The sequence below is a fragment of the Heloderma suspectum genome, chromosome 3 (genome assembly GCF_057233095.1).
Source record: "Heloderma suspectum isolate Gila_16-S chromosome 3, 16-S_ref, whole genome shotgun sequence".
Classification (NCBI taxonomy): domain Eukaryota; kingdom Metazoa; phylum Chordata; class Lepidosauria; order Squamata; family Helodermatidae; genus Heloderma; species Heloderma suspectum.
In genome coordinates, this window is record NC_139460.1 from 258,577,648 (window position 1) to 258,605,102 (window position 27,455).

General features: G+C 44.1%; 2 protein-coding genes across 5 annotated transcripts in view; both read right to left on the reverse strand.

Moving 5' to 3' along the window:
- The window catches only part of AS3MT (arsenite methyltransferase), a 35,005-nt gene extending 29,412 nt beyond the window's left edge, over nucleotides 1–5,593 (reverse strand). The window contains 3 exon segments of the mRNA XM_084845672.1: nucleotides 350–500; nucleotides 1,902–2,029; nucleotides 5,546–5,593. Coding sequence (XP_084701798.1) covers nucleotides 350–500; nucleotides 1,902–2,029; nucleotides 5,546–5,593 — 327 coding nt within the window.
- A 5,618-nt stretch (nucleotides 5,594–11,211) lies between these two features.
- BORCS7 (BLOC-1 related complex subunit 7) lies at nucleotides 11,212–26,140 on the reverse strand. Of its 4 annotated transcripts, none has more exons than XM_084846439.1 (5): nucleotides 25,971–26,140; nucleotides 17,557–17,619; nucleotides 15,596–15,639; nucleotides 15,058–15,078; nucleotides 11,212–13,966 (listed from the first exon to the last, which is right to left on the reverse strand). In XM_084846439.1, exons 1-5 carry the CDS (start codon nucleotides 26,118–26,120, stop codon nucleotides 13,912–13,914), a joined length of 333 nt encoding a protein of 110 aa, XP_084702565.1. In that variant the 5' UTR covers nucleotides 26,121–26,140; the 3' UTR covers nucleotides 11,212–13,911. The 4 variants fall into 4 exon arrangements, with proteins under 4 accessions (XP_084702565.1, XP_084702564.1, XP_084702567.1 ...); XM_084846438.1 differs by having other exon boundaries at nucleotides 17,533–17,619; XM_084846441.1 differs by lacking the exon at nucleotides 17,557–17,619.
- Between the last annotated feature and the right edge of the window lie 1,315 nt (nucleotides 26,141–27,455).

Sequence of the window (27,455 nt, forward strand, 5' to 3'; positions counted from 1 at the left end):
AACCAAACTGATATTTGTTGACACCTGGTTTGTTTTATTATTTATTTATTATTACATTTCAATCCTGCCTTTTTGTCCTCCAGGGAACCCAAGGCGGTTTACATGATCCTCCTCCTCTTCTTATTATCTCACATCAACCCTGTGAGTTAGGTTAGGGTGAGAGTCAGTGACTGGCCCAAAGTCACCCAGTGAGCTTCATGGCCAAGTGGGAACTAGAAACTGGATCTCCCAAGCCCTAGTCCAACACTCTAAGCACTAAACCGCTACACCACACCCAACCCACCTCTACCAATCTGTAGGTCAAAATTACCACCTTTAATCAGATTCTAAAGAACAAGCAGGTACCTACCTGGGTTTCAGTCATGTCTACCCCAGTGATATGTCCATTCTCCCCAACCAGTTTACTGAGCGTATAACAGTCTCTGCCACTCCCACTGCCCAAATCCAATATCCAGCAGTCTTCTAGACATTCTGGGATCACCAGACCACAACCATAATACCTGTAGGAAGAAAGGACAAGCCAAGGAGGAAAAGAAATGCATATCTGATGGAGGCAAATGGGATGAGATGATGTAGAATACAGTATATCAGCAAGATGAGCCATTCCATATTAGCAACACTGATAACAATTCTATTTCCATCTGTTGCTTCTCAGCATTCTTCTTCTGCCGCCAGTGAACAATTTGGTTTGCATGTCAGTCTGAGTTTTAGTGTATGGTCAATGTCATCAGAATATTGCATATTCAGACAAATTAAAACAAGCATAATCAAGGAGATATCAGAAAAATAATAATACAAATAGTCTGGTCAATGTCAATCATACCAGTCTATAACCCTTCCATTTTAATAAATAATGCAATCCTATACATGACTACCCAGGACTAAATCCCACACAACTAAATCCCACTGAATTCAATGGGGTTACTCCCAAGTAAGTGGGTACAGGACTGCAGTCTAATAGTTCAATCCTACACTTATATATTCAGAAGTACATCCCATTAACTGTAATGGGATTTACTTCTAGGTAAATGATACAGAATTGCAGTCTGCAATCTTAAACACATTTATTATGAAGTAACCCCCTTTGAATATAGTGGAATTTGCTTCTGAGTAAAAATGCATAGGATTGCACTGCAAGATCTACAAAATCTTTCATAGCCTTGGTAGCTTGTATAGCAAGTTGTGTAGCCTTAAGAATAACATGCCTGATCATTACATTTTAAAAATATCAACATTTAATAAGATGGCCAGCCCTGCATTACATCAAACAAAAGGCCTAATACTGTCCTTCGGCCATGCGATATGACAAAATAGAACATAATATCATAAGTTTTCAGTCACCCCATCAACACATGGACAAATCCTTTGAAATTAAGGGACATTATTAAAGCTTCACCATAAAAGTCATCGTTATTTTTAATTGCTTTTTGTATACGTTAACCAATTATAGAACGTAATTGATTAATCATCTACCTTTTGATTGACTAATAAATTAATACAGACCTGTATTTGGTAGATCAACTGATATATCAACTGCTGTTTGTAAGATAACTTTTACCGATTAAATTGTAAAGTACTAGAATTGTTTGATGAAAAGTCAGCTTTAATATTTTCTCTTCCATTTTCTATTATAGTAATAGAATCAAGTTGTTGTTCGGAGGCTGCCAACTATCAACACAGAATTGTGCCCTAAAGTTATAGTTGATTAATCTGCAAATTAAAGCATGCAGTCCAAACCTCTTGGTTTTATTTTAACTTAACACCAGGGGTGGTGGTATCCTTATTGGGTAAATAAAGGACTAAAAAAAACAGATCTCCTCTCCGCCCCCTATCTATGATGTCACAGATTTTTAAACAACTCATTATGTGAGCAAAGGTCACTCAAAAAGTCAATACTGTACTTTGCTGAAACCTCCGCATGCACACATTGCAGTGCTTCTTTCACATGTGTGGGCAAAGGCCTTGCTGAAGTAATGCAGGCATTCGTTTTTAGATTTTCTGTTTTTTTCAGTTCTTTGCCATAGTAATCCTAAGACAGGAAAAACAGAAACACTAAACTTATATTCAACAAATTTGTGGTTTACAAAGGTTGTTCAAAGGCCCAAGACGAGTGTAAAAAGGTAAAGGTGTCCCCAACCAGTCGTGTCCGACTCTAGGGTGCGGTGCTCATCCCCGTTTCTAAGCCGAAGAGCCAGCGCTGTCTGAAGACGCTTCCGTGGTCATGTGGCCGGCATGACTGAACACCGAGGTGCACGGAACGCTGTTACCTCTCCCGCCGAGGCGGTGCCTATTTATCTACTTGCACTTTCTTGCTTTCAAACTGCTAGGTTGGCAGGAGCTGGGACTGAAGATGGGAGCTCACTCCGTCACGCGGCACTTGGGTCTCGAACTGCTGTCCTGCCGACCTTCCGGTCTGCAGTTCAGTGTCTTAACCGCTAAGCCACTGCGGCCATATATATAAGACGGGGATAGGGGATGGTTATTGTATATGATCCATGAAAACGGACTTTCGTACTTAAACTTACTAGGCTCTAGCCATCACTAATCCAACACTAGCTAATGGCTCATATACTTGAATAGCCGGACAAAAAGGGGAACCCAAATATAATTAGAACATACACATTTAATGCACTTACAAACACCAAACTACTTTTAAAACATCCGCAACAATTGCTTGACTGACTCTAGTAGCTTTTGCCCAAGAATGATGGGTGGATACATGACAATTGTTATACTACACCCATCCCTCTGTTACATAATGCACTCTTGGGCTCCAAGATCACCGCAGATGGTGACTGTAGCCATGAATGGAAAAGACCATGATGCTGGGAAAGACTGAGGGCAAAAGGAGAAGGGGACGGCAGAGGATGAGATGGCTAGATAGCATCACTGATGCAATGAATATGGACTTGCGCACGCTCCGGGAGAGAGTGCAGGACAGGAAGGCCTGGCGTGCTATGGTCCATGGGGTCACGAAGAGTCGGACATGACTGAACGACTGAACAACAAAATGCGAAGAGAAAACTCTCTGGAAAAGACCCTGATGCTGGGAAAGACTGAAGGCAAAAGGAGACGGGGACGGCAGAGGATGAGATGGCTAGATAGCATCACTGATGCAATGAATATGGACTTGAGCATGCTCCGGGAGACAGCGCAGGACAGGAAGGCCTGGCGTGCTATGGTCCATGGGGTCACGAAGAGTCGGACACGACTGAACAACAACAACAATTTAATTTACACCAAAATTCCTCCCCCCACCCCACCCCACTAAAGTAGCAGGCAGGCACCACAAGGCAGGTGCTGTCACCAGGCTGAGTGGGAATATATGGGGACAGAGATGAAAGGAACAGTCCCAGATGCCAGATCAGAGGTGAGGCAATGCAGAGAGATCTCTTATTTGGGGTCAAGACACCAAATGGCTTGGCTATGACAGAAAAGAACAGGCAAAACTTGTGTGGGGATGAGTTAGCACAGGGACATACAACCTATAGCAACCTTCCTCAACCTAGTGCCCTCCAGATGTGTTGGACTACAACTAAAATAATCCAACAGCCAGCATAGCTGATTGTGGGATTATGGGAATTGTAGTCCAACACATCTGGAGGGAAGCAAGTTGCAAAAGGCTGCAACTGAGCATCAAACTAACCCTCCTCTCACCTGCACCTCCCTGTATATCCGCTCCGCAGCCAATAAAAGGGGTCAGAATATGGAACAAAAAACTCCTAATCTAATGGTACTTCTGGAGAAGATAGGAGACATAACCTGCCCCTTTGGCCAAATCTATCTTCCCTCCTCCCCCTCCCGCCCCTGCGGGAGGCTCTCACAACGCCTATTCAAATTCTTAAACCCCACCTCCAGCCCACCTGCTTCCCTTCCCCGCACGAACACACCTTGCGACCACCTCCCCACTAGCAAGCTAACCCCGCCGGTGCCCCGGAAGAAAACGCAGAGCCCACCTCCACCCCGCCTTACTCGGCGCGCCGCCTCACGCCGATCCCAAGCTGTGAACGCCCTAAGCAAAGAACCTGTCCCTCTACAGGCATCGGGCCGGAATCACGACGTAATTCTGAGGGAAGGCGCATTTGGTTCACAGAACGGGTGTGTCGCTCCGCTCTGAGAACAGCCAGGGCGCCGGCTGCCGCGATCTGAGGCCTGGTGGAGGGCACAATCCTATGTACGTTTAGACAGAAAAAAGTCTTGCAACTCCCAGCATTCCCCAGCCAGCTATGCTTGCTAGGAATCGTAGGGCTTTTTTCTGTCTAAACCTGCATAGGCTTGTGGCCTAAGTATATGTGATTAGTTTCTATGGGGGCAGAACGCCTCAGATCCAGGAAGGCGGGCCGTTTCTCGCCCCCTTTATTACACTCTGCCCCTCCACTGGCTTCTGAAGATAAGAGGGTCCGCAGAAGCCCTCGCTGGAATCATAGGCTCTGAAGAGGTAGGTAGGGCCAGAAGATCTTGTCTTTGCGGACTAGCCCCGCCCTAGTTTCATTTTACTCCATTCTGCATTTATTCAGGGGGTTGCTAGCTACTGGAAACATCCGGAGAACAGGCCCATGACACAAATTTGCGTGTACTGATGCATGTACATTTAGAATGACTATAATTTATTTACATTTCACCAAAACAGAGAGATAAAGAGTGCCTCTGAGCATATGCTGAATGCTTTTCTCTCACCACTGAGCAATTACAGCGTCCCCCTCCCTACACACTTCATAGTGATGGAATATGTTCCACAGAGATTAATACCTCAGCATGTCCTTTTTAACAATTAAGCACTGACCAAGTTGAAACAAAACAATAACCAGATCACATACATTCTGTTCCCCTCCACACAACAATCCATCTTTATGTTTCTATCCTCCAGCAACATTTCATGAAAAAAGATATTTTGCTTTTGTTTTTTGCAAGTCTCCTCTTCTTCCTCCTTGTTGTGTGTAATCTCTTGTCATCTCCCCATAACTTAATTTCTGCCAAGACTTCACCAAGATTCAGGCAAGAACTCTGTTTTCAATACTACAGCTAAGTTATGGAGAAAGTACCTCTGACCATGTACCAAGTGTCTTTACCTCACCACTGAAAATAAAGTCCATGCAAAAAGAAAAAAAACACAAAGGACAGAACATATATAGGATTGGGCTGAAAGGGTAGCCAAGTCAATGGAATAGAATGGAATAGGCAGTTTATTAAGCCTGCAGTACCACACTTGCAACTCAGGTCTTATTTTTGAGAAAACGTATAGAGGATCAGGCTGGCAAACCTGGCAAAAGTAATGGGCTGGAATCCCATGTACACTTTCCTGGGAGTAAGCCGCATTGAACATAATGAGACTTAATTTTGAGTAAACATACATAGCATTGTATAACTGAGCACTGTTTATCCCCCCCCCCCATTAATTCCTGTTTTTATTAAAGATGGGCATTTCATTGCTGCATAATGGCGACTGACAAACAAAATAGCCCCAGATTCCTTCCTCTGCAGTCATGTGAACCCACTTTCCTCAAAGAGTTGGGTGTAGAGGAGGAGGAGAAAAGCAAATCCTTACCTGTTTGTAGAAAGTCAAATACTTTTTGGAAGTTTTCTTCACCACCATCCTCCGTTGCTCGTTAGTTGTAGTTCAATGGCATTGCTTTGCATGCAGAAAGTTCCAGGTTCAGTCCCTGATAACTTCAGATATGGCAGGAAAAACTCTCACCTGAAACCATGGAGAGCCACTGCCAGGCAGTGTCAACAATACTGGGCTAGATAGAACAATGATCTGACTCAATGTAAGGCAGCTTCCTATGTTCCTATGCTTCCCCATTGAGAATTCCCAAAGACTTGCTCTAGATCTGGGGTCTCCAATGCAGCACCTGTGGGGCACCACTGCTCCCTTGAGGCCAGGCTGAGGCACCCAGCAAGCTATCTCCCCCCCTCAACAAGTGAATGGAGTTAGTCCTCCATTCACTTTTATGGGGGGGGGAGTCCTCCTTGAGTGAAAAAGGCTGGAAAAGGACAAAGCCTAGCCCCACCAAAGACCCTTGGGCAACAGGGTTTTTGGTAAGGGGGATGAGCTTCACCCCCCACACACACCCAATTTTCTCACCACATGCAAATAAATGGAGAAATTACTCCATTCACTTGCATGGGGATGGGGCGAGGTGGAGAGGAGGCTGAGAGAGAGGGAGAAGACAGAGAAAGAGAAAACGAAATCAGTTCATCCCGCCTCATGTAAGCTTGAACCTTGCCCATCTTGGCTAATACAATCTAGCAGGGGTGGATTGATTGGGTGGGTCCAGGGGGTGGTAAATGCTTCACTCTGTCAGGGGGTGGTGCCTGCCAACTTGAAAGAGGCTGTGTAGTGCACCCTCTCCTGAAGAGGACCTCCCTGGACCTAGAGGTATATGAGAACCATTGCTAATATCCCCTTTGGGGGCAAGGTGCTTGACCGTGTGGTGGCTGGGCAGCTTCAGACGTTCTTGGAGGAAACCAAAAGCACAGTTACAAGATGGGGGATACTTGGCTCAACAATACTACAGGCAAGAAGAATCTTGGAAGTGTTGTTGATCACAAGCTGAATATGAGCCAACAACGTGATGTGGCTGCAGAAAAAGGCAAATGCTATTTTGGGCTACATTAATAGAAGTATAGCTTCCAAATCCCGTGAAGTACTAGTTCCCCTCTACTCAGCACTGATGAGGCCTCATCTTGAGTACTGTGACCAGTTCTGAGCACCACGCTGTAAGTGGGATGCAGACAAACTGGAAAAGGTTCAGAGGAGGGCAACAACCAGGATCAGGGGACTGGAAACAAAGCCCTATGAGGAGAGACTGAAAGAACTGGGCATGTTTAGCCTTCAGAAGACTGAGGGGAGATATGATAGCACTCTTCAAGTACCTGAAAGGCTGTCACAGAGAGGAAGGCCAGGATCTCTTCTTGATCATCCCAGAGTGCAGGACACGGAATAATGGGTTTACAGGAAGCCAGATTCCGGCTGAACCTCAGGAAAAACTTCCTGAATGTTAGAGCAATACGACAATGGAACCAATTCCCTAGGGAGGTAGTGGGCTCTCCCACACTGGAGGCATTCAAGATGAAGCTGGACAGCCATCTGTCAGGGATGCTTTGACTTAGATTCCTGCATCAAGCAGGGGGTTGGACTCGATGGTCTTATAGGCCCCTTCCAACACTACTGTTCTATGATTCTATGATTATCTAGACCCATTTCAGTCTGGTTTCAGGCCAGGCTACAGCACTGAAATGGCCTTGGTTGCTCTGACTGACAACCTACTCCAGGTGAAAGACAGGGGGAGTGTTACCCTGTTGATCTTCCTTGATCTCTCAGCAGCTTCTGACACCATTGATCATGGTATCTTACTGGATTGGCTCTGCAGGATGGGAGTTCGGGGCACTGTGTTACAGTAGTTCTGCTCCTATCTGCAAGGCCAATTCCAGGGAGTGGTATTGGGGGATTCCTGTTCTACCCCATGGCTATAAAGCTGTGGGGTGCCACAGGATTCTATTGTATCCCCCATGCTGTTCAACATCTATGTGAAGACATTGGGAGAGGTCATTAAGAGTTTTGGGGTGGGGTGTCACCAGTATGCTGGTGAAACTCAGCTCTATTTATCGTTGTTGTCAGAGTTGGCTGAAGTGGTAAAAGTGCTGGACCAGCGCCTGGAGGCTATAATAGCCTGGATGAGGGCCAATAAACTGAAGTGAAATCCTGACAAGATGGAAGCTCTGTGGATTGGTGGTTCCCGAATCTGGGAATTGGGTAAGCAACCTGTCCTAGACAGGGCTGCACTTCCCCTGAAGGAGCAGGTGCGTAGCTTGGGAGTACTTCTAGATCCATCCCTGTCACCGGAGCCCCAGGTGGACTCTGCAGGGCCAGCTTCGGCTGACCCGCCAACTACGGCCTTTCCTGGGGGGTGTTTCCACCAGTGATTTACTCCAAGATGGCTGTGTGTTGAGATCATTAGGGATACATGATGTTGTGGCCATCCAGCAGCCATCCTGGAGCTTATCAGGAAAAACTGGATTTCCTGAAACTGCTTAAAGTCCAATTCATTTCCTGAAGTCTGGTTCTCTGCAGTATAGTTGTGTGCCCCACCCCCCACATTTACCTCGGGTATATTAGTCCTGCCCAGGGGTATGCCTTTCACTGTGACCTTGGTCAAGGGGTGTTTCCTGTCCTCTGTGTTTCCCAGCACAAACCAGTAGTGTCTACTCAGAAGTAACTCCCATTGTGTTCAATGAGGCTTGCGCACAACAGAATTTACAGAGATCCCCCTGAATTGAATACAGAGTTTAAAGTACTTTCCCTGAAGCCTGTAAAGTGCTTTACCCAACCTGTGATTCTCTGTGGCTTGGTTTATTGCCTTAGAAAGTAACTACTTCACACCTTCATTATAGAGATCCTGCTGTTAGAAAGCCGGCTGGTTTCCCATCCCAGTGTCCCGTCCCCCCCACCCGCTTTCCCAGTACAAGCATATGTGTGTCTACTCAGAAGTATCTCCCATTATGCTGAATGAGGCTTGCTCCTGAAATACAGCTGCATCTGGAGTTTCAGGGAAAGGAGAAAGCGGGGGGAGAGCAGGGGGGAAGCCTCTCTTATTGAGCAGCCCCTGCCAGTCAGATGACATTCACTCCAACCCCCACACCCACCAGGAAGTATGTTTTGTGAAGCTATTTTTACTGGTGCAGAGCACTCACTCCAAAGTGCAGCAAAGCTGATTCCTTTAAAAAAATCTGGTACCGCTCCATTCGCTTCTCCTTACGTTGTCAAGGAGACACGGTCCTGGACCTAGCCACAATAGTACATGCACTGGTAACTTTCTGATTAGACTAGTGCAATGGATTTTACGTGGGGCAGCCATTGAAGATGACTCAGAAGTTGCAGCTAGTGCAAAATGCAGCAGCTAGACCGCTCACTGGAACGTTTCGTAAAAATCATGTAACACCAGTTTTAAAGGAATTGCACTGGCTGCCGATACGCTTCCAGTTGGAATTCAAGGTTTGGTGATGACATTTAAAGCCCTGAATGGCTTGGGACCTCAATATTTGAGGGAGTGCCTCCCCATATATATATGCCTGCCTGAGGACTGAAATCTGTTAGAGGGGCCCTCCTCTCTGTCCCAGCAGCGCTAGACATACGCTATGGTAGGGTGTGGGAGAGGGCCTTCTCTGTTGTGGCACCCTGGTTGTGGAATGCCCTCCTCTTAGATGCTGATTGATGCAGACAATGGTTTCATTTCAGTGCCAAGTAAAAACAGGGCTTTTTACCAAAGCCTTTAAGGGCTAAATGCATTCCCTAAAGTAGCACACTGTTTTAACTGTTTTATTGTTTTATATTTGAATTGGTATTAGCTTGTTTAATGGTTTAATATGTCTTTAGCTGTTTAATGTTTTATGCTGTTTAAATTGATTTTATCTGTATGCCACCCTAAGATCTTAATGATATTGGGTGGGATACAGATGGTTTAAATAAATAAATAAATAAATAAATAGAAGGAAGGAAGGAAGGAAGGAAGGAAGGAAGGAAGGAAGAGAGAAGGGCCAGAGACAGCTAGAGAAGCCAGACTAAGAAACACACACAGAGGGTGTACATTCATGCTTGCATGCACATAGATAAAGGGACACTCCCAACATTTTTGTGATCCCCCCTCAACAGCCCATTTGTGGTGGTGCCCAGGGCACTTTTTCAAAATGCGAAATGTGCTCACACACCAATGAAAGTTGGGGACCAGGATGGAGGAGCAACGAAGAATGGTGATTGTAAACGGAAGCTGGAGGGGGGATTCCTCAAACCAAGTGGCTCCTTTCAGAGGTGTAGCACTTCAAAAGAATTTGGGAGATGGTGGGAGGATTGTAAAGACTTTAATGAACTTTATGAGGTGAGGTGATTTTATTATGTTTTTATTATGTTGTATTTTGGGTTTTAATTTTTGTGAACCGCCCAGAGAGCTTTGGCTATTGGGTGGTATAGAAGTAAAATGAATGAATGGGTGGCTGAGGCCTTTTTCTTGCTTTTTCTAAACCATAAGACTTAATTGAAAAGCCCCATGCTGGCTAGCAGAACCACAAGACACTGTGCTTGCAGCCTCCCCAACACTTCCTGAAGCATGTCACCCTAACCCTCCTTTTGGTATAATCTGCTGCCTGCAGCTATGTGGGAGAAATTAAAGGTGGAGGGGGGGAAAGAAGTTTATGGAGGCTAAATCCTTTTCTGTGCTGAAGCTGTTGAACTTTTGCAGAAACCAAAATTTCCAGTTTGGGGCAGTAAAATCATGTTGTGAAATATCAGTATTTCACAGGGAGCTCTCCCTGACCTTCCCCTACCCTCTTCAAACCTTCATTGCAAGCAAACACCCAGCATTGGGCATGTAAGAGTAGGAAGGTAGGAAGAGAAAAAACCAATGAGCAAACTGTGGAAGGAAAGGTAGCAGTGTATCGTTTCCTATAGTTTAGAACACCCCCTATTGGCCTGCTAAGGGAATAAATCTTAAGGTCTCCTAGTCACCACAAGGCTACTGAGCTGAGGGAAGAGGCAGGTTTATATAAAGGCAGATAATGTCACTGGTGCACCTCAAAAAGCATCCAGGGCACATGTGCTGGGATGCCCTTTTATTACAGCACCCATGCTTAAGAATAAAGCAGTTTTTCTAGCATCCTGAGACATGTTCTCTGTGGATTTCAAGTAGATGCTTTCCAGTTTGCTCATACCCACTCATACAGAGATCAATAAGATGCCAATGGGAAGCCACGAACCAAGACATGAGCACCATGACCTTCTCCCGCTATTGTTCCCTTGAGATTGATATTAGACTGGCATTGCTGCCTCTGATCCTGGAGGTGGTATATAGCCATCATAAGTAGTAACCAAGAAAAGCCTATGTCAGTGAACCCCAGAAGGTATCTCTTTTTTTCTAATATTAAAGAGGCCCAGTAAACACAATATCCCAAATTTTCAAACCCTACAACTACACAAAGTAGTATAATAGCAGACATTGTCACTCCAGCCAGCTAATGCAAAATAGTATGCTTTGCATTATTAATGAATAAATATGTTCTGATGACATATTTCAGTGGTGAGATGGATGCAAATGAGTATCTAGTTGGGAGCAGCTCACTTGATAATGGCCAGGTTGCATAACTGAATTTAGTACCAAAGCCAACTTCTGCTCTGGTCTTCTCTTTAGTTTTAGGCCAATAAGCAATTGTATAGATCCCCAACCCATTGAATTTTATTCATGAGAAAGCAGTTGGGGGAAAATTCACACACGCATGCACTTTTACAAAGTAAATGCCAAAAGAGAGTGGATTTTAAAGCATTCTCTGCTATGAAAGCACCCCTCTTCCCAAACTGATTATACATGGCTGGGCATAATAAAAATACATTAGTTACAATAATTTCAAAACAACATTGATTGATTTAATCTTTTTGTAAATATGAAATGGTCAATAATAGAATAGTGCAAGTGCAACATACAATAAAATGTTGCAGTGTGGTGTGCTGCTGTTCACTATTCCAGCCAGTCAGCCATGCCCTCCTCCACGATACTCCATTCCATTCCACACCACCACCTAAGTCCGTCCCCCCCCCCCCCGCCTCCCATAGCAGCAATGAATAGTCATTTAGCATGCCATTGTCACTGAGCCTGCAGCATGATTGGGCTGTTTGGGGAGTTCCCTCCTTAGGGCTTTTTCTTAACCATTTTTTCTTCTTCTACAAGCTTTGGTTCTGCAGAGGCTTAGGGATGTCGGAATTCTGATACCTCCCCTGATAGCCATGTATTTTTGCTATATAAGCAATGGTCCTTGTGGAAAATAGAGGGAATGATTTTACCTGTGCACAAAATATAGGACTGTATCACTATTTTCCACAGCAATATATTTAACTGCTTGTTCTTGTTTTAAAAGACCAAGAAGCACACACAGCAATCTAACATATTACATGTGATTTTGTGTACAAAGAACAGTTTAACATTTTGCAATGCATAAATGAATCATAAGTACTCTTCTCTGAATAAAGTGAAAATAAGCATTACTAATAAATGAAAGAGGAAATGCTAATATATTTTAAATGCATACTATAGCATAAATTCTGCTTTCCACTGCCTTTAAATTGGCTCAGTTGTCAACACTGTAGAAATAACTCCAGTACCATTTCAACTTTATATCTGAATAGGTTACTGATTCCGTAGAGAATTACATAATGAAGCCAAGGCTGCTTAATCCAGAGCCATAGCAGCAATGAGTGTGTAGGAATGTAGTTCAAGGCCAAAACTGTCAGCAGATGTACAGCCTTAAGGGAGGACATTCTAGATCTTTTTCTGCAGAGAAAATATACACACACTAGAGTTGTTTCAGCATAGCTCACACACATGCAGCTGATACTGTACAAGGAAACAGAGAGAAAGAAATTAACAGTGCCATCCTATGCATTTTTACTCAAAAACAAGTCTCACTGTGTTTAATGGGGCTTTTAAAGAAATCTAAGTAAGTTCCCAGATTTCCACACAGCACTGTATGCTCCCATTAACTAAGATAAGGTTGGGAGAGAAAGGCATTCCAGTCCTTGAAATATGTCTCTTTAGGCTGTAATCCTTTGGTCCCTGGCAGGGTGTCCCAAGGGTGTCCCAAGGGATTCCGTAGGATTTTTTAGATATCCCCTCCTGCTGAGGGGAGCTCCAACCTCAGATACCCACTCCCAGAAAAAACCTCCACAGCCCTTATTTCTCCAACAATGGAGCTCCAATGTGTGTGTGTGTGGGGGGGGATCACCGGGCATTCCAGGAGAGGATGTGGCTCTGCACAATCCACAGCTGTCTCATGCCCCCAGAACAGGAGGAGAACTACACCAGCCCTGGAGATGCCTTATTAATTTCCTCCCAGTGATGTCAGTGGGAGGAAGGCAATGCAAAAAGAAAACAGATTTTTATTTTTAAAAGCTGTTCCTCTCTTTGTTTTGCCCTGCCAGTGCGAGGCCAGCAGGGCTTTGGATTCTTTGGAGGCTCCAACAGTAGGATTCCTCTGCTGGGTGCCTAAATATGAAGTTAGATGCTCAGACTGAGGGATGCAAAATGCCAATTATCAATTCTTTGTTAGATCTCAGGGGAAAGCAAATAATAATATTTAGGAAGAATTATTATTATTAACCTGGAAAATGGTGGATTTGTAACTCGGGGCAATGCACACAGTTATCGTAGGGGCTGCTGGAATCTTGCACGGACAGTGTCTCTACCAATGCCAACATGTACAGGATCAGACATATTCCACATTGCTGCAAATCACTTTACAGGTGGGTTAGAGGTGACATGCTCCAAGAGTAACCCCACATAAAGTCATAGTTGTACCTCTACACAACAACAGACAGGGAAGGACCACAGACAGCAATTTTAAGCAGCTTTCTACTGCACATCTATGGACCATATGACTGTGTGACTCTGCCCTGAAAAAGGAAGAAATTCACACTATAATTTGATTGAGCTTTTATATAGTCTGAAAAAAGAATTTCATCCTTTAAAGCACTCAAAACCAAAAACAAGATGTATTTGATTTGTGACCTGCAGAGGTACAAATTCTTGGAAAATTAATCCTGCTACATCTTAGCTCCCTAAAGAGAAAATAACATGAACACAGAGGGTTAAAATCTATAATTAAATACAAGGAAACGTCTGCCCTTTTACAAATGCAACATTTGTGATTAAAAAATTACAGGCCGCCCCTATTCCCAATTCAGAGCGTTATACATGGAGCATTGTACGCTTGGCATCCTCATAACTGGCAGAGATTTTTTGGACTAGATCAGTCCCACAGTGCTTTTGCTGAAGCTGAGGAGGGAACACAGGAAGAGACTCCACAAGTCCCAAGATGTATTTTCTTCCATCAGTTTCTGGCTGCTCTTTAGTACCGTGCATCATTCTCTTTTCATTTCAGAAGAAGGTGGCTCAGTTGATCACGCAAATTGGAAGACTGTTCAACACTGAAGATGAGAAGAAAGAGTTCAATAGGTACCCAGAGACATTTGGATATATTAGATCATTACTGTAATTGAGCTGCTTCTGCAATGTAAAGGGTGGATCTAGGTGTCTCAGAATAAAATGGTGAGGCACCTGCTGTTTTAGTCCACTGATCCTGCCTCCCTGAATTATCCTGTGTGTGGTTTGGAAGAAGGGGACATTCTGTATTCACAAGGAGGAAACAGATGCTTCCACTTTAAAATTTATTTCTAAGAGTTTAATACGCCACAAACTAACCCAAAAGGTTCTTGCAGCAGCTTACAAACACCATAAAATGCAAACAAAAAATTGGTAATAACAACAATCAAAACTAAACTATATGCTTCCATGGCTCGGATCTGAAAAAACTGCCATAAGACGTTCAAATGACAAAGGATGCAATCCTTTGGCTACTTACTTGGGAGTAAGCCCCACCTTACATCTGAGTAAACATATCTAGGGCTGGACTGCATATCTTTCTGACAGAAAGTGAAGTGGGGGGACAAATCAACCTGAGATGTAAATGATTAGACGTTCTACAGTAATGCTGACTGGCAGAATGAATTTGACCTTGAGTAAGGCTGTAAGTTCCACTGTGTCCAATGGCGTTTGCTCACTATTAAGTATGTTTAGAGTTACAGCCTTAAGCAACAAAGTATTATCTATGTACTCTCACAACTGGAAGTCAGGAGGACAGGGAAAAGGAACCATGGTTGGAAAAGGCAAAACAATGCAAAGTGCAGCCTTCTTGGCCACCATAAGCCTCACCCACATTTAAAAAAAAAACCCTTGTGGATCTAGAAGTCATTCTTCAACACATCTTACCTATTATTAGAATGTTACAGCAAGGCACATTAAAGAAAACCAAGTATTATCACTATTTTTAACATTTATTTGGCACCAAGAGTGCACTAAGCATTGTATAGTGGTGTATGGTGTATAACCCTATTGGGTTTGCAATCAAAATAACATGGACAAGTGAAAGAAGAATGTTTGGCAAGAGTAGCCCCAAGGATCTATTGTAGGTAAATGTAAAAATGAATCTCCCAAACAAATAAGAACAGAGCAAACTCACTTTTTCTGTATAGCTTCTTGCCTAGAAAAGAAAAGACAACAGCAGGTGAAAAACGTTATAAGGAAAGAAGTTACAGGATGCTTAAGAACACAAAGTAGGTTGAAGTGAATTGCGAGCTGATGAAAGGAGGTCCGATTTACAAGTGGGAAAGTGGGAGAAATCAAGGAGGGATCAGATTGTTTGACTTCATGGCCATGATATCTAGAACTGAACTAACAGCCATTAGGTTGCTACCAATGATGCGAAGAAATCTGTGAATTTCAGCCAGGTCTAACAGGCAGATTTATGCTGCCCATCAGACCCCCAAAGGAGAATAGTGTAAGAAGAGTCAACTTAGTTATTTTATTCTAACAATTAATAGTAGAGAGGCCTTCTTGGAATGCTAGTAGTAGAGGATACAACTTTAATAGACCTGTGTTCAGTTTCACCCTTGCCCTGCAGGGGCTCCCCCGCAGCTGGTATGGGGCCTATACAAGTTACAATTGCATTTCTAAGGAGACCAGCCCTTCAATAAAGAGTACACACTGTGTATACTTACTGGTACTGCAGGTGAGTAGTTATAATGGCCATTTTCCTTAAGCTCTGCAAAGAACAAAATATGAAATAACTGTCCTTTCCTGTTATGATTCAGTCAGCACAATCATTACACAGGGCATTACAGGGTACTCAGAAATCATCACATACTAGACCTTCCTAGCCTAAAGCATCTGCTGCTCTGAAGGACCCCAAGGCTTTTAAAATTAACTTTCTTATTTAAAAAAAAGATGACTTCCCCAGCTCTAAAGCTAGCTGCTTACTCCCAAATTAGTAAGGAATATTTTGATCATATATTTATTTATTTGTCACATTTATATCCTGCCTTTTCCTCCAAGAGGGGCCACGGTGGCTTAGTGGTTAAGACGCTGAACTGCAGACTGGAAGGTCGGCAGGTCAGCAGTTCGAGACCCGAGTGCTGCGTGACGGAGTGAGCTCCCGTCTTCAGTCCCAGCTTCTGCCAACCTAGCAGTTCGAAAGCAAGAAATTGCAAGTAGATAAATAGGTACCGCCTTGGCGGGAAAGGTAACAGCGTTCCGTGCACCTCGGTGTTCAGTCATGCCGGCCACATGACCACGGAAGCGTCTTCGGCTTAGAAACGGGGATGAGCACCGCACCCTAGAGTCGGACACGACTGGTTGGGGACACCTTTAACCTTTTTTTTCCTCCAAGAAGCCCAAGGCGGTGTACATGATCCTCCTCCTCTCTATTTTATCCTTACAGCAATCCTGTTAGGTAGGTCAGGCTGAGAATCAGGGACTGGCCCAAAGTCACCCAGTGAACCTCATGGCCAAGTGGAGACTTGAACCCAGATCTCCCCAGTGCCATTCCAACACTCTAACCCCTATACAACACTGGATCTCACATAGGCTGGAATCTTGAGTATCTTTCCGCTGGCAGGAATGTCGCCTGAGTGGAGTTCTGCTCACAAGACCGTCGTGGCTAGTGGAAGAAGCAGGAAGTGACTTCTACCGATTCCCCTAAAGCCCCTTGCACCCCCTATAAATCTGCTCCAGAGGGTTGAGGGTCACTCTGGAATAGTGGGGGGGCGGCTGTAGTCAGTGAAAATTGCCTCCTTCCTTCCATTGGCAAGATCCTCCACTGGATCCTATTCGGCAATCCTGAAATTCTAATACCAAGAGCAACAAACAAGATAACTAGGATTTCAAATTCCTAACTGGTAAGCTTAGTAAAGAACTGCCAGGCTTGGGCTGGACAACATACAGCCCACAAAACCCCTTCCTGTAACCCACAATGTCATCTGCCACCGGTCGCATATTGCAGTTCATCACCAGCCAATGTATGAATTCAGGGTAAATGTAATTACAGCGTGATACACTAGATTGCTTTGGTTAATATTGGAAGAAAGAGAAAACAGAATTTCCCTCTCAGCAACAGAAAGCTAAGCAAGCCCACCGGCCACAGAATTGCTCACTTGCCAATCTGAGGACTGCTATTGTCACTGCCGCTGAAGCATTTAATTACTGAAATTCCAACAGAAATTAATAAAGCTGAAGACAAATGACTGACTGAATATGTGCATTACCAGAAAAATGCAGATACATAAGCCAACCATCTGCAGCATTGTCCACATGACCATATTTTAAAGTGGTCCCTTTTACAAAAAGAGATGAAGGGACTTTTTGTCTGACTCAAAGCTGGTGATGTTCCCCATATCAGATAACAATATGGCCATGTTCACAAAGACATGTGTTTGTTTAATTCTTCTTTAAATCTGACCATGAACACCAACGGTGTCTGCAGTAAATTCACATATATGTAATATGTTAAAGCAAACAATGTTTCTAGACTGAAGTCCAGACCTGTGTTAAGAATGGAATAAAGATCTCTCAATTCCCAACCCTGAATCTGACTTGTAACCTCCCCTTTTCTCCATTTCTTGCAGTTCACACATAACCAAGTACCAGGCAAAGCACCCACTTTTATAGATAAAGCATTCCTTACATCTTCTGAGTGCAAGATGGCATCCTCTTGCATCACCATGTTTCTGGCAGCCTGTCCTAGGAACTGGAAGACATGGAAGCCGTAATAAGAAATACAAGTTTCATGTTCTGGGATGCTAGTGATGTAATACTTCATTGGTACCAAAGGCAGCTGTTTTGCTCAGTTATCTTCAGTGGGACTTAAGCAACTGATACGTAAGCAGAACTAAATAATAAACTAAATTTTAACCCAGGAATAACAAGCTTAATAAACTAAATTTTAACCCAGGAATAACAACTTCTTGGGTGTGAGAAAGACCAATACAAAAATTTGTGTCCTGAAATATTCTCCATATATAAGAAAAAGATGCCTTACGAATTATGAGTTCAGTGGTGGAGATCAAATAAGCAGGTGAGTGTAGTACCCTGATATGATACATAGTTGCTTTTATTATATTATTTTTATTTATTTATATAACTTATCAGTGTACATGGTGCTTTACAGAGTAACATGAGCAAAAAAGATAGGTAGTTACTATCTACATTTCAACAGTCGAAGGAGACAACAAAACAAAGACAGAATGAATGGGAGATAACAAGGGAGATAAATGAATGAGAGATAACAAGGAATGAATGAGAGATAACAAGGAATGAATGCCAGCTCTGTTCCTCAAAATTCAGCATTACTTACAGCTGCGAGCCAAGATTTTTCATATTCTGACAGTGGTACACAGTATTGGCCAGTGTGTATGGGGAAGTAGTTGCCATGGAGCCAGTCCAGTTCACTGGTAATCTCTGAGCATATGCACTTGAGCACTCTTGCACTCTGAAATGTGCAGCATTACTTAACACAGTTTTTCATGGACAGACCTAGACGCAAAGACCCACTGAGCAGCAACCCAAATAAACCCTGAACCCAGAAACCCAAATGCCTCCTGCCGCAGCATGTCCGCTTATTCATACTATTAATTTGGCTTAACCAGAGAGCATTTGTATTCCACCAGTGCTAAACCTAAGTGGGCTGGTTCGCACAATAGAACAACCCACTGTTTTAAGCCGCGGTAGGCTGTGGCATGTGCCAACGGCCATTTTGAATATTCAAGCCACAGCTGAGGCTTTTGATGTCATCCAAATCCAGGGACCTTGGATTATGCAAGGGTTAAACAACCCTCGCATAGCCCAACAACAGACCATGGGTTATGCATGGTCCCTGGGTTCAGATGACATGACAAGCCACAGCTGCGGCCGCTGGGTATGCACAATGGCTCACAGTAGCTTAAACAAGCCAGGGTGGGCAGCAGTGATCGCGTGAACCAGGTCATACCCAAACATTATTCCTGTGATGCCCTGGATTAAGATTACTCCATGTCTGGATTTTATCATTGTTATTTTTAAGGCAAGTCTCCATACCAGTGTACAATTTATATCTTTATTTATACACTTATTTGTTGTTGTTTATTTATTTGCTTATTTTTTATTTGTACCCTGGTTTTCTACCAAGAAAAATGGAACTCAAGGTGGCTTACAATCAGAAATAAAATTTGATTAAAACAATAAAACAAATGCATTAAAACGGAATGAAAAACACAACGATAACAAAATAAAAGCAACACCCACTCCAGTAGGCCCTCTTACACACCACAGGCCTGCTTGAAATGTCCAAAGGTCTTCGCCTGCTGGTAAAAGAACAGCAGGGAGTGAACGAACCAGCCTACGGCAGCAGGAAGTCTCACAGCCTGAGGTTCCATAACCTGGATGGGGTTACACTCCCCAAGGACTCAGGTTCGCCACCAAGAAGGCCCTCTTTCGCATCAGCATCCAATGCGCCTCTGAAGGCAGTGGTCTCGAAAAATCTTAAGACCCAGGCAGGCTCATATGGGAGAAGGTAGTCTTTCAGTGAGCCTGGTCCCAAGCCATATAAGGCTTTATAAATCATAACCAGCATTTTGAATTTTGCTCGGAAACAGATCGGTAGCCTGTGAAGCTATTGTAACAAGGGAGTCACATGCTCCCTGTAACAACTGGCCCTGGTCAACAATCTAACCGCAGCATTCTAGACCAGCTGAAGTTTTCAAAGGTACTCCTATGTAGAGCACTTTACTGTAGTCCAAACAGGATGTTGCTAAGGCATGCATGACTGTGGCCAGATCAGATATGTCTAGGACCGGGCATAGTTGGCGCACTGGCTTCAGCTGCGCAAACACACTCCTGGCCCCCTGCCAGAACATGGGAATCCCGTTTCAAGGCAGAGTCCAGGACTACACTTAAACTGTGAACTTGATTCCTCATGGGGAGCGTAACCCCATCCAACACAGGCTGAATCCCTATTCCCTGATCTACCTTTTGGCCAACCAGGAGCAGCTCTGTCTCATGTGGATTAAGTTTCAATTTCTTGCCCTCATCCAGTCCATTACTATTATCAGACACCGGTTTAGAACTAGAATAGCTTCCTTAGATTTGGATGAAAAGGACAGATAAGAGTTGGGTGTAGTTTAATACCCAGGATAATGGTGGCACTAAACCCCAAAACTCCAGACAATCTCTCCCAGCGGTTTCATGTATATGTTAAATAGCATGGGGGATAAGATGGAACCCTGAGGGACACCACAGGCCAACAGCCATGATGCTGAACAGGAATACACCAGCACCACCTTCTGAGATTGTCCCTCCAAGAAGGACAGAGCCACCATATAACAGTTTCTCCCAGTCCCACGTAAGTCAGACGCCCCAGAAGAATACCATGGTTGATGGTTTCGAAAGGTGCTGAGAGGTCCAGCAGAACCAACAGGAACACATTCCCCCCGTCCAGTTCCCAGCATAGATCGTCCCCCAAGCTGACCAAAGCAGTCCCATACCCAGGCCTGAAGCCAGATTGAAATGGATCTAGATAATCTGCATCATCCAAAAATCTCTGGAGAAGCCACCAGAGGATCCACCACCTTGCCCAAGAATGGAATATTAGCAACCAGTTGGAAATTATCCAATACAGTGGGGTTAAGGGAGGGGTTGGGTTTTTTTTTTTAAACAAAGGTCTTACCACCAGCTCTTTTAGGCAAGATGGAATCACACTTTGTGGTAAAGAGGTGTTCACCACTACCCTTACCCTGTTGTTCTCGTTTCTTCCCTCCCCGCATGGAATAGATGATACAATAGGAAGTGCTTACACTCGCAACTTGCTACTGGTTTTCTATTGAAATTACTACCAGACATGGGTGTTGTTAAAATCAGGTTCACCTGGGCATGGGCCCGGATCTTCTGAGCTGTCCTAATTGCCCCTTTTTAACATTTTCCCATTGACTTGCATTGGAAAGCAGAAACAGCCATAACTTGTTTAGGTTATATGATAAATACATTAAATTTGGAGAGCTGGTAGCCCCCACGGAGATGATTGAACCTGCCAAATTTCAGGCAGTTAGGTCAGCTTTTGTGCTAGTCACAGGTAATTATGCTTTTTTTCAAAAAAATCTGTCAAGCCAAAGAGCTATAAATGTTTTGTGCTTCCACGTAAGTGCATGGCACTTGAGGACCTGGCAGCCCCTATGGAGCTAACTGAACCTGCCAAAGTTCAGACAGCTAGGTCCAGTGCCTTTTCTGCTAGCCATGCATAAGGTTTCCTTTTCTCAAAGACTAAAACAAAAGGTAAAAACTGTCAAGCCACAGAAGGGATTAGACATCCTAATCAGAAGGAGTTTAAGATGATAATTGAGAGGTCACTATCTCTAATCTCTGGTGTAGGTTTTTTTGAAATGCAAATAGTACTTTCCGTTTGTCTGTCCTGAATTTGCCACTATTCAGCTTCACTGGATGAATGAGGCTCCTCATTAAAGGAAGAAAAAAGTTAAACATCTCTTTGGCTGCAATACACATTAGCTGGGGAAAAGTCACACTGAACTCAGCTTATTTATTGCACTGCTGCACTTTCAGTACCCCATATAATTTAATAACCCTCCCCCCGCCCTTATTTGCTTTTCTTCTAAATTAAATGGCCCAAACATTGAAGCCTTTCCTTGTAGAGGAGTGATTACACCCCACTCTCAATTACCCCACTGTGATTGGAGACTGCTGGGTTAAAAGTCCAGCCCTATTGACAGCTAGATGTCACTTACCAAGGCTCAGTTCCCCCTTCTCACATCCTCCTCTCCCCTTCCCTAATTCTAAAGAAATTGTTACATTTCCCAGACAAGCTGTCTGGGCTTCAGAATCATCCAAAGCTTCAAACCAATCTGGACCCACTTTGGATCCGGACCGATTTGGTCTGAATCACCCTGCTTCAGTTCAGAATTTGGATCTGGATCTGAAGCAGTGCACAACCCTACTTAATACAAGCCTGCTTTTTTCCTCTGAGCTCAGTAGCCTTGCTTTTACTAGGAGGGCTTAGGACTCCTTTTCTTCCCTTACATGCATACTGTTAGGAGCTTGCTTGCAATGAAATTTTGAAGAGGGGAAGGAAAGGAAGAAAGATCTGTGTGTTATTTAACACAGCATCTGATTTTACTTCCCTGAACTGGAACCTCTGGCTTCTGCAGAAGTTTGGTAGTTTCAGTACAGCAGAGGATCCAATCAGCCTACACAAATTTCTTTCTCCTCCTCCAGTTGAATTTCTCCTAAATAGCTGTAGGCCTCAAATTATTCCAAAAGGAGGGTTAGGACTATGTGGCGTCATGATCGAGGAACTGCTGGGGCTTTTAAAAATAGGTTCTACAGTTATAAAAAAGCGCTCAGCCACCTCACCTCACAATGTTAATTTAAGTATGTGCAATCCTTACAAGGGCCGCGGTGGCTTAGTGGTTAAGATGCTGAACTGCAGACCGGAAGGTCGGCAGGACAGCAGTTCGAGACCCGAGTGCCGCGTGACGGAGTGAGCTCCCGTCTTCAGTCCCAGCTCCTGCCAACCTAGCAGTTCGAAAGCAAGAAATTGCAAGTAGATAAATAGGTACCGCCTTGGCGGGAAAGGTAACAGCGTTCCGTGCACCTCGGTGCTCAGTCATGCCGGCCACATGACCACGGAAGCGTCTTCGGACAGCGCTGGCTCTTCGGCTTAGAAACGGGGATGAGCACCGCACCCTAGAGTCGGACACGACTGGTTGGTGACACCTTTACCTTTAATCCTTACAAACCCTCCAGAGCCTCCTCAATTCCTCTGAAGTACTAAGTCTCTGAAAGCAGCCACTTGGCTTAGGGAATTCTCTGTAGCTGCCCCCACCACCCAGCATTTCCAATCATCATTCTTCTTTTCTGCTTCCCTCCCCTATCCTGTTCTTTCTTTCTCTTCTTTATTCCACCCAGAGCATACCTTGGGAAATTCTTAACGAGAACTCTCTTCAGTTGGCAAGGGAAGTTCTGAATTGTATTTGAATTTATACAAACAGACAAGAGGGTTGGTTTTTCCCCTTCTCTTCACTCAAGTCTTTGAGAAAAGTGGGTTCACGTGGTTGCAGAGAAACAAATCTGAGGCTGTTTTGTTTGTCAGTTGCCATTATCCAGCCATAGGAAGGGCTGTAGCTCAATGACAGAGCACCTGTTTTGCATACAGACGGTCCCAGGTTCACTCCCTGGCATCTCTAGGTAAGACTAGGAAAGAATACTGCCTGAAACCCTGGAGATCCACTGCTGCCAGTCAGTGTCAACAATAGTGGGCTAGATGGACCCAGAGTCTGACTCCGTATAAGGCAGCTTCCTATGTTCCTATGAACAGAAAGCTTTAATAAAAAAATAGAAAGTTTTGGTTTGTTTTTTAAGTGGAGGGGAGATAAATACTGGTAATTTATACAACTCTATATATGCATACTCAGAAGCCCCATTATGTTTAATGAGGCTTACTCTCAGGAAATTGGGCATAGGATTCCAGCACAAGTCACTTTTACAAGGAGGTTTGCACCCTGATGTTCTGCATGTTTACTCAGAAATCAGTCCTGAGTTGTGAGCAGGCTTAATACAGTGCCTGCCCAATTCCAGTGTAATGAATTGACTACCCTTTCAGCTCAGTCCTATGCATGTTTTGTCATTTGTGTTTTTTTCATTTTGCATAAACTCTAGCTTCAGTGGTGGGGAAAGGTATTAAGTACATGCTCAGAGTTTCTCAATAACTTAGCCCTAGTTTTGAAAACAGACTCATTGGTTGAATCCTGGTGACATCTTGGCACAAATGAAGTTATGGGGAGGAAGATACATGAGAGCTTGTGCATAACAGGGAGGTAGAGGAGAGTTGCACAAAACAAGACATCTGTTTTTATGAAGAGTTGCTGGAGGATGGTAGGATGAGGAGGGATGGTTGCATGGAGGGGAATAGAATTGGTGGGGGAGAATGTTTGCTCAGTGGTGAAAGAAAAGCATTCTGCATATGCTCAGAGGCACTCTAAATTTAAGAACACAAGAAGAGCTGTGCTGCATCAGACCAAGGTCTATCTAGTCCAGCATTCTGTTCACACAGTGGCCAACCAGATGCCCACAGAAAACCCACAAGCAAGAAATGAGAGCAATAGCACCTTCCCACCCATGTTCTCCTGCTACTAACATTGGTGAAATGTAAATAAATCCTAGTAATTCTAAATTGGCATCCATGTATATCCTTTAGAAACTTTGCAGGTTTCTTGCCTGGGAGAGACTTCTAATAATCTGTGCATTTCCATACAAATTTACCCAAAAACTATTGGGGGGATGGGGTGAAGGGAAGGGAAAGCGAATCACTCCCTTCCCCAAATTGGAGAACTCCCCTTCCACACGAAGTGCTGCATCTATCCTTCTGAAACTTTGCTGTTTTCTTACTTAGGGACAACTCTGTGTTGTCTATAATTTTCAGAACAATGATCCACAAGGAACATAGGGAGCTAAGTATGTCCTCTTTTGGAGACCTTAAAATGTCAAGGCTACCCTTCCACAAAACCTCCTATGGCTATCATTCTGAAATTTGGCAGACATGATCTCCTCTGATGGGGCAATGAATCCTGAAATTTTTATCCAATTCTTCCAAGGAATAAAAATGTTATTGGCAGTTCCCTTTAAAAGAAAATCAAAATATAAACCCTATACCTATTTTTCTGACATTGGGCAGGTGTAATCCCCTTCTAGGGGGCTACGATTCCTGAAATTATCATCTAGTTCCGACCAAGAGAAAAAAAGTTACAGTTCTTTCAAATTTCCCATGGTAGTTGACAGGAAGCATAAAGACTCATTTTTCCAAACCTTGACTCAGCTTTGGTGCTGAGCTGAAGTGGACCGACTACAAATTGGCCCAAGCAGAAGCAGGATGTTTTCCAAAATGCTGAATCGGGTCTGAGTTGAAGGGGGGGGGGGGTTCTTATGTATGTACTACTTATGTATGTACGTATATAATCTATACATATACATACACACACACGCCCACCACACATACACATTAGAGGTGCACTTAGACTCAGTCATATGCAAATGCAAATTTGAGTTATGGGCCTGTGCCCTGGATCTTTTAAGAACCTAGCAATCCCCCTGCTACCAGACATGCTCCCACAGTTGTGGAACTCACATAACCAGCAGTAATTCAGTGTTAAATTACTGTTGGAAGACCTAACTGTATTGTACTCCTCCTCTGGGGCTGTTGGGGGTATGGGGGTCAGATCCAGATGTAGGCACACACAACTGGGCTGGCAGAAGCAGAATTCCCAGCCCCTCCTCCCCACAGCAAGTCCTCCAGCCCCCTGAAAATGCTGTACAGGGAGTTGGGGGACCCTCCTGAATGGAGAGCTATAGTGTGTGTGTGTCGGGGGGGAATCCTTGAAAAGGGCAGAAGCAACTTCCATAAGAGGAGCCCTTCTGGCTACAGAAGGCTGATCCTGGATCCAACCCTGGGAGTACAATGTAACTAGTTCTGCCCTCCCAGGTAGGAACAATTAGGCTCTTGCCCATTTCAAGAGCAGTAGAATCCATACTCCTTTACAAAATGCAAGACACTATTGGAAGCTTTCCCCAACTGTGGTGCCTTCCTGATATTTTCTGCTACAACTCCCATCAGCCACAGCCAGCATAGCCAGTGGACGGGAATTATAAGAGTTGCAGTCCAAAATATCCGGGGGGAGACACACTCCACTATGCAGTCACGGCCATTTTTCTTCTCCGTTTGGGGACAAAGTAACAAAGAACAGCTGTAGTCTACTTTCACTGAATTGGCAGGGAGGAGTATTTTACTAGGACAGCCAGGTAGGGTGAGTGAAGTACTAGTAACTTTTTTCCATCTCCTTCATTCCATGAAACGATGCAATCGAAAGCACCAACCACCCGCCAGACAAACCCCAAAGCACGGGTTACACTATCCCACTTGCAAATTTCGGGGGGCGGGGGCGCCTAAGCTTTCCAGCATCATACAAAGAGACTACACATCCCAACATACACTGCGCTCTCCTTCTGCCGAGATAAAGTTGCGCACCAAGCGCAGTGCTTTCTGGATCTCGTAGTTACACCCACCTCAGCGCTCCGGGAGCCTTTCAGCACCTGTTTGGTGAGGGCGATGACATCTGTACCGCAGCTGGTCACCTTCTCAGTCAGCAGTCCTTTCACTGAGTGGCCGAATCGAGCCTGAGCATCCACACCAACCCCTGCTGGAGTGGCCGCCATCTTGCTAACGTTACTCACCCAAACAGGCTTGCCTCTCGTGTCAAAGAGGCCACAACGGCAAGCTGAAAGGGACAGCACAGATAGAAAGGCAAAAAGGAGTGAATCTTGGCTGTTGAGAGATCAATTCAAGTTCGAACCTAATGAAGTTCTGCGTGTAGTGTAGGAAAGGAGGGGTCTTTCCGCTGGCTGTGAGCCGATTATACTGACACAACACGGGGAATTGTCAGACATTATGAATTGATTATTTTTAATAAGGTTTACAAAAAGACACTATTTGAAGAGGGGCATCTCCTTTCTCCCATGATTTGTTTATTTATTCCTCTAGAGCACTCGTGTTACACACAAAGTGACCTGGTACTGGGGAAAAAATGAGTCTTTGAACCAGCGAGGTATGCGCACCAAAAGCAAAATGCCTTTTGCTTTATCAAAAAAGAAAGAAAAGAGGCGGGGATTAACTTATCTGTGCTGCTGTGAGTTAGAAGTAACTACAACAAAAGTTTTAGCGACTTCATCCTGCACTATAGGGGCTAAGCATAATTAATCGGTAAGAGATTTTTATCCAGATTTATTACTGCAAGTTCAGAGAACTTAAAACAATTCCACCTTGTTATCCATTGCTTTTATTTCCATGTAGCTTTTTTATCCCCACATTGCAAGTTGGGCTGAGAGAGTGAAATAAAACAACCCTGCAGTGTGGTTCATTGCTATATCCTTTTTGCGAGTACGAAAGCTGCTCTGAGAGAGTAGTTTTATTTATAGAACAGCTGTAATGGAGTCCACTGTTAATATTGCAAGCTAAAGGTGGGGTTACTTAAATTCCCCCTCAGACCTCCTGCCAAGCCAAATCAAGCACTTGATTGCATGAATAAGCCTCTTGTTCCATTGACTTGCATGCATGTTGGTTGCACTTTTTAAATCTATAAAAACTATGAATACGGGCGCAATCCTATGCATGTTTAGAAAGAAAAAGACCTGCAACTCTCAGCATCCCTCCAGCCAGCATGTTAGGACTTTTTCTCTCTAAACATACATAGGATTGTATGTAATTGGATTACATACAATACAATACAATTGGATTACATACAATACAATACAATTGGATTGTAAACATACATGAGAGCCAGTGTAGTGTAGTGGTGAGAGTGACGGACTGGGAGCCGGGAGATCCGGGTTCTAGTCCCCACTTGGCCATGGAAGCTCACTGGGTGACTTTGGGCCAGTCACAGACTCTCAGCCCAACCTACCTCACAGGGTTGTTGTTGTGAGGATACAACGGTGAGGAGGAGGATAATGTAAGCCGCCTTGAGTTCCTTGCGAGAGGGAGAAAGGCGGGGT